We start from the raw sequence: 7,111 nt of genomic DNA on the forward strand, positions 1-7,111 counted from the left end.
ACCACCAGGAAAGTAGAAGAAGGTACTGTGGCTCAAATGTTCAGGGAGTGCCCAGGCCCTGAGTTCAAGCCCCATGACCAATCCCCCCCAAAAAGGGTGGGCCCTTGAGCACTTTTTGGCTGCATCAAATGGCAATTTCCCGTTTTAGCCTCCCAAATAGCCAGGGTTACAGTGAGAGCCGCCAGCACCAACCCCACACCCCTTCTCCTTTCTTGGTCAGTTATGGGGCTTGAACTCGGGGCCAGGACACACTAACCCGGAGCTCTTAGGCTCAAAGCTGGTGCTCTACCACTTTGAGCCACAGCACCACTTCTGTTTTTTTGGTGGTTCATTGGAGAGAAGAGTCTCCTGGACTTTCCTGTCTGGACTGGCTTTGAACTGTGATCCTCAGGTCTCAGCCTCCTGAGTTGCTAGGGTTACAGGTGTGAGCCACCTGCGCCCCCCCCCCCACCTTTTTTAAAGAGATATTGAAAAGATAGGAGTCAGACACTCATCATGTTAAAAATAAAACAGGGTTTAATGGTTTTCTGTTACAGACAGTAAAAACAATATTTAAAGAAAAAGACATGAGAAATCTTCAATTTACAAAATACTTTCTTAAAAAACAATTTCTATGTGTGGAGAAAAGGTTTTGGTATTCCACTTGATAATTTGACTTTCTCTGGGCACAGATGCGGCTAGCCGCTAAGCAGCCTGCCAGGGACGGCATGCCCAGTGGAAATGCTGCCTTTCAGTTTTCCCAGGTTTTCAGGTCTAGGGACTGGGAATGTGGCCTAGTGGTAGAGTGTTCGCCTTGTATACATGAAGTCCTGGGTTTGATTCCCCAGCACCACATATATAGAAAAAGCCAGAAGTGGCGCTGTGGCTCAGGTGGCAGAGTGCTAGCCTGGAGCAAAAAGAAGCCAGGGACAGTGCTCAGCTCAGGCCCTGAGTCCAAGGCCCAGGACTGGCCAAAAAAAAATTTTATTTTTAATTTAAAAAAATTCAGGTCTGGCATTAGAACAAGGGCGTAGAATTACTACACAAAGCGTTTTACTAGCAAAATACACATAGGTGTTTAATAGAGGAGATGCAGATACAAAAACGCAAAGGTAACATTCTCTGTATAAACCACGCATCGCATAGTTAGCAAAACCGGTTTCCAGTTGCTTCTAGATATCGGGGCGCACTGGGCGCTCCGGGGCCTGGAGGCCGCCCGCGAGGCGGGGCGCGCGGTGGCTGGGGCGTGGCGGGCGCGGAGCCCGCGGCTCCGGCGTTTCCGGGCTCAGGACTCGGCTTCCTCGTGGCTGCTTCCGTCCTCGTTCTCGTCCTCTTCCCGCTTCTCTCTCAGCATCTTCAGGTACTTACTGGCTAACATCTTCTTCGGCAGGATGTCTTGAAAACACAGGCGCTCCCGTGAGCGGGGAGCGCGCAGCTCACGGCGGCGCCTCCACCTGAACCCCGGACCGCGCGTGGCCCGCCGCACCCGCCAGCCCTCCCGGCCCTCCGGCTCCGCACGGGGGCCTCACTCCACGGGGCTCACCCACGGAGATCACCACGGGGCCTCAACCACGGGGCTCACCCACGGAGATCACCACGGGGCCTCAACCACGGGGCTCACCCACGGAGATCACCACGGGGCCTCAACCACGGGCCTCACCCACGGAGATCACCACGGGCCTCACCCACGGAGATCACCACGGGGCCTCACCCACGGAGATCACCACGGGGCCTCACCCACGGGGCTCACCCACGGAGATCACCACGGGGCCTCAACCACGGGCCTCACCCACGGAGATCACCACGGGGCCTCACCCACGGAGATCACCACGGGGCCTCACCCACGGGGCCTCACCCACGGAGATCACCACGGGGCCTCACCCACGGAGATCACCACGGGGCCTCACCCACGGAGATCACCACGGGGCCTCACCCACGGAGATCACCACGGGGCCTCACTCCACGGGGCCTCACCCACGGGTTCTGGGGGCAGCCTGCTCACGTGGCCCACACAGACGGGGCTGGCCCTCAGGACAGAGCGAGGCACCAGAGCAGCGGCTGGGTTTCTGCTGGGGGCCCGCAGCCTGCTCGGAGCTGCCTTCCTTGCTGAGAGGAAGGGCAGGCCTCCTCAGCCAAGCGCACAAGTTGTTCATACTCTTCTCCTCCTTGGGATGGGGGGGGGGGGCACACAAACACACTCAAGACTAAAAAGGGGGACTGGGACCATAGTGGCCAAGGGTGCTTGCCTGATATCCATGAAGCCCTGGGTTTGATTCCCCAGCACCACAGATAGAGAAAATGGCTAGAAGTGTCCCTGTGGCTCAAGTGGCAAAAAGAAGCCAGGGGCAGTGCTCAGGCCCTGGGTTCAAGGCCCAGGACTGGCAAAAAAAAAAAAAAAAAGGACTAAAAGGGCCCCTGTGCCAGCTCATGGTGAAGTGGCATCTGGAGAAGGCAGCTGAGTTATCTGATTCAGGCAGAACAGGGAACAGGAAGAAAGCTGTAATTACTAGGCAAGCTGCTGCTGCTTCTTTTTTTTTTTTTTTTAATAAAACCAGAACTTTTCTCCAAATACTAAGTACCTGCAAGAAACTGAAAAGTTTCCGCTTCCTCCGCGGTGTTGGCCAAATCGCTGTAAGTCAGCGCTTTCTTTTCTTTCCCACTGCCATGTCTGTAGGAGTGGCTGGCTAGGTACTGAACAAAGAGCTCCTAAAACAAAATGGAGAAGTCAAATGAAGAGTGTACATTAAAAATGTAGGTATCTGGGGCTGGGAATGTGGCCTAGTGGTAGAGCGCTCGCCTCGTATACGTGAAGCCCTGGGTTCGATTCCCCAGCACCACAGATAGAGAAAAAGCCGGAAGTGGCGCTGTGGCTCAAGAGGTAGAGTGCTAGCCTTGAGCACAAAGAAGCCAGGGGCGGTGCTCAGGCCCTTGGGGACAGTGGGGTGTCTCGCCATCCCGGCTAACTCGGGGGGGACGGCCGCGGCGGCGGCGGTGGGGCGCCTCTGCCTAGGCGGGCACACGGGCTGCACGCCCAGTGTTCACACAGTCCCCCCGCCCGGGCCCGGGTGGAGCAGCCGGAAAGCTAAGCGGCCGCCAGGGCTCCGGGAGCCTGGGGATGGGGGCGGGGCCGGAGGGGAAGGGGCGGGGCCAGAGGGGCGGCGGGAGTGGCCCGGATGGACGGTGAGAAGGAGCGCGGGGGACGGCGGGAGCTGCGCGGTGGGCGGGGCGAAAGGGAGGGAGCGCCGCCCGCAGCCGTGGGAAACGCCGCGCTGCGCGTGCTCCGAGTGCGGCCGCGGCCGAGAAGGCCCGGCAGGGTCGCTGAGCGGGGCGGGGCGGGGCGGAGCGGGGCGGGGCGGTCCGGGGCGCCGGCGCCCGCCCTTCACCCCGCGCCTTCCCGGCTCGCCTCACCGTGGCCTTGGCCGTGAGCACCAGGGCCTCCTGGTTGATGCTGGACACCTCGGGGGAGCTCTTCATGATGACCCGGATGCGGGACAGCGGCAGCGACACGAGCCGCTGCTCCCCGCACTTATCCCGGCCCAGGGCCGCGTCCGCCATCTTCCCGCGCTCGGGCGGCCTGCGGTTGGGCTCACTGTCCCGCGGGAGTCGTGGGACTCGGAGCGCCCATGATGCCTCGCGCGCCGGCGCCCGCGCCCGCGCCTGCGCAGGCCCGTCCCCGAGCCCGCCCCTGCCGGCTGCGCAGAGCGTGGGAGTCCGCCGGCGGGGCGGGGCCTCCCTCTGCGCAGGCGCGGAGCGCGCCGAGTCCGCCGCGCGCGTGGTGCGTGTCGCGGCGTGGCGAGTGTCACCTGCCGGCTGGGCGGGACCCTTGAGGAGCTCGGGGGCTCGGGCCAGCCCGGGAGGAGGCCAGCAGCAGTTGGGGAACATGCTTTCTCTCCTGCCTGAATACCGCGTGGGGCTCTCCTTGATCGGCGACCTGCTTTGATAATCCACACAGAGGAAGGGACGCGGGGAAAGACCGACCCGGGCCTGGTGTAGACGCCCCGGGGCCTGTCGGGCCCGCCTCCCAGGGAAGCCCCGCGGTGGGTGGGGGACAGGAGCCCCGTGGTGATGGTGAATGAGATGATGGTGAGGAGGAACAAACGGTGGGCCCTGGTGCCAGCACTGGCGGCTCACTGCCGTGATTCCTGCTACTCAGATCTCCCCAGGTCTCGTGTTTCAAAGCCAGCCCTGGTAGAACAGTTCCAGATTTATTTCCAATTGACAAGAAGCTTGGAATGGAGCTGTGGCTCAAGTGGTAGAGCCTTGAGTGAAAAGGACACTAAGTAAGAGCCTGTGGCCCTGAGTTCCAGCCCCGGTACTGTCACATACACACACCCCTCTCCTGGGACTTTATATGTGCATGTGGGAAATGGCATGGTGAAACTCGTTTATACAATTAATAATAGTGACAGAATCGAAAACAATGGCAGAATTTTAAAAAACCTGTTATGGGGTATCCATGGGAAAGGAGGGTGAGTGTGGTTGAGATACCTTATATGCCTGTATGAAGATACAACAATAAAAACAGTTGGAAGTTTTAAGAGATGAGGATAAGAGAAAATGCTAGATGCATTTAATGGGAATACATTGAATGCATGGACAAAAATGTCACAACGAAATGTCCCTTGTACAACTAATGTATGCTAATAATACAGATCTGAAAAAAAATAAGCTTAAGGAAAAGATCCCTCTTGCTGCTTATTGTGAATAGGGTGGGAATTGAGTTGAATGGAGTGGGCAGCGTAAGGGCAGACTCAGAAACACCAGGTACAATGTGATTGCTCACAACCACAAGCAAATGGTGAGGACGAGGCCAGTATGCCAAGGTGACTGGAACTCAGAACTGCAGAAGGTAGGGACCAGACCAGGCCATTCCTTAAAACTACAGAGTGCAGTGGTCAGACAGAACTTTGTCAAGACTCATGGGAAGTGGCATGACTTGGGATATAATTTGGATAGCCTTTTTTTTTTTTTATTGCCAGTCCTCCTGGAGCTTGAACTCAGGGCCTGGGCACTGTCACTGAGCTTCATTTGTTCAAGGCTAGCACTCTGCCACTTGAGCCACAGCACCACTTCCAGCTTTTTCTGTTTATGTGGTACTGAGGAATGGAACCCATGGTATCATGCATGCTGGGCAAGCACTCTACCACTAAGCCAAATTCCCAGCCCCTTGGGATATAATTTGAAGCTGAGCCCAGAGGACTTGAGACTACGATGAAGACAGGGAGCATGATGACAAGGCCTGAGCACTGTCCCTGCCCCCCCCCCACCAAAGCTAACACTCTACCACTTGAGTCATAGCACCACTTCCAACTTCTGTTTCTGTGGTGCCAGGCAGCCACAGTGACCGTCAGGATGAGTACCGGTCCAGGTGGATGGCCTTGCTTCTCATCGTAAAAGCTTAGGCTTTAAAAGGTCAGCCCAACGGCTGGGAATGTGGCCTAGTGCTAGAGTGCTCGCCTCCTGTACATGAAGCCCTGGATTGGATTCCTCAGCACCACATATATAGAAAATGCCAGAAGTGGCGCTGTGGCTCAAGTGGTGGAGTGCTAGCCTTGAGCAAGAAGAAGCCAGGGACAGTGCTCAGGCCCTGAGTTCAAGGCCCAGGACTGGCAAAAACAAACAAAAGGTCAGGTCACGCCCAGGGGCTTCTGAGCAGATAGAGCTTCACGTCAGACTCACTTGTGACCCTATGCGGTACATCTGTTTAACACATTGATTCATAACCCTTTTAATGTGCTGTTGGCCTAGGACTGAGAAGAGTGAAGTCCTGAGAATCAGGATGGAGGGAATTGGAGGCTATCATGAGTTTAAGAACCTTTAACCCTAATTTGCCAGCCTTCCTATCTGTGGGAAAGGGCAGACCACTCCCGCTGGTCCCTGCCAGAGTTCTGTGCTGATCCCTAGGGAGGTGGCCACCTGCCTGGAGAACCTGTGCCCTCCAGACACCCCTCCCACAGTCAGGTGGGGCACACCCCAGGGAAGCCACTGCACAGGACGGTGTGGGAGCAAAGACACGGGTTGGGATACATGGTAGAAGTAGGAGCCGGGGTGATGTGTGCAAAGTCACTCCGGATGGGAGCAGTCTGGGTCCTGATTCTGGGTCAGCCCGAGCGGATCACTGTTGTCAACTTACAAAGACTCTGGGCTAATCTAGAAGCTGGGTGCAGGCCAGATCTTGGTGGCTTGTGCCTGTAATCCTAGCTCCTCAGGAGGTTGAAATGTGAGGACTGCAGTTCAAAGCCAGCCTGAGCAGAAAAATCTGTGAGACTTTTATTTCCGATGAACCACCAGAAAAGCAGTAGTGGCCCTATGGCTCAGAATGGTGGTGTTAGCCTTGAGCAAAAAGAGCTCAGGGACAGCGCCCAGGCTGCAGGTTCAAGCCCCTTGACTGACACAACAAGAGCTGGGCGCAGCTCTAACAGTTTGCCTAGCCCAGGTGGTGGCCGGAGGCAGGGGAGGGGGTGTCCTACACTGTCGGGGCGCAGAGGAGCGCGCCTGTGTGTGTGTGTGTGTGTGTGTGTGTGTGTGTGGTGTGCCCCACGGCCGTGGCGGCGGCTGCGTCGAGGGGCACTCTGTCAAGTGCAGGTGGCCACATGGACAGCACAGATTCCAGGGATGCTGGAGCAAAGCCACGTGTGCAAAGAATGGCTCTGCACTCAGGCAGCAGCCTCAGACTCGCTGGCGGGCATCGGTGGAGGCCAAACGCTGGGTTCTGAGACCCAGTGCATGTGTGAGCTCGCGGTGCGGGAGTTGACCCCGAGGGGTGGTCTGCAGCTCCACCGCCACATTGCAGTGTCAAGGGGGGACCCCCACAGTTAAGTGGGGCATGTGGGTGGCCTAGCTCCCTCCACACCTTCTCCACCCCCTCCTCGCCACCCCCCAGCTAGGGCTTCCTGGGACACGGTGGGCAGAAGAGTGCAGAAGCGAAACCCAGCCCTGGCTCACAGGTTGGCAGAAGCCAGAGGGGGACGGGGCAGGGGGGCTACAGCCTCCCCGTGCGCTCCAGGGGGGCTGAAGTCCAGGTGTCCGGAAGCCAGCAGTTGGGGGACCCAACTGAGGACTGAGAACTGGGGTGGGCCCTTTGTCCCCTCGCCCAGCTGGTCAGGCGTGGGGGGCGGCAGTTCCCCCGGCG

General features: G+C 57.8%; 1 protein-coding gene across 1 annotated transcript; it reads right to left on the reverse strand.

Moving 5' to 3' along the window:
* Window positions 1–860: 860 nt before the first annotated feature.
* Window positions 861–3,609, reverse strand: Chrac1 (chromatin accessibility complex subunit 1). Its single transcript, XM_048358451.1, has 3 exons — window positions 3,388–3,609; window positions 2,559–2,685; window positions 861–1,374 (listed from the first exon to the last, which is right to left on the reverse strand). The coding sequence occupies exons 1-3, from the start codon at window positions 3,532–3,534 to the stop codon at window positions 1,265–1,267; spliced, it is 384 nt and encodes a 127-aa protein (XP_048214408.1). The 5' UTR covers window positions 3,535–3,609; the 3' UTR covers window positions 861–1,264.
* Window positions 3,610–7,111: the final 3,502 nt, after the last annotated feature.

Source organism: Perognathus longimembris, chromosome 12 (assembly GCF_023159225.1).
Source record: "Perognathus longimembris pacificus isolate PPM17 chromosome 12, ASM2315922v1, whole genome shotgun sequence".
NCBI classification, from domain to species: domain Eukaryota; kingdom Metazoa; phylum Chordata; class Mammalia; order Rodentia; family Heteromyidae; genus Perognathus; species Perognathus longimembris.

Coding starts and splice junctions, on each gene's coding strand:
- Chrac1 (XM_048358451.1), bottom strand. CDS start 3,534: ATGGCGGACGCGGCCCTGGGCCGGGATAAGTGCGGGGAGCAGCGGCTC. Junction 2,686..3,387: donor TGCTCACGGCCAAGGCCACG/GTGAGGCGAGCC, acceptor ATTTTGTTTTAG/GAGCTCTTTGTTCAGTACCT. Junction 1,375..2,558: donor AACTTTTCAGTTTCTTGCAG/GTACTTAGTATT, acceptor TGTGTTTTCAAG/ACATCCTGCCGAAGAAGATG.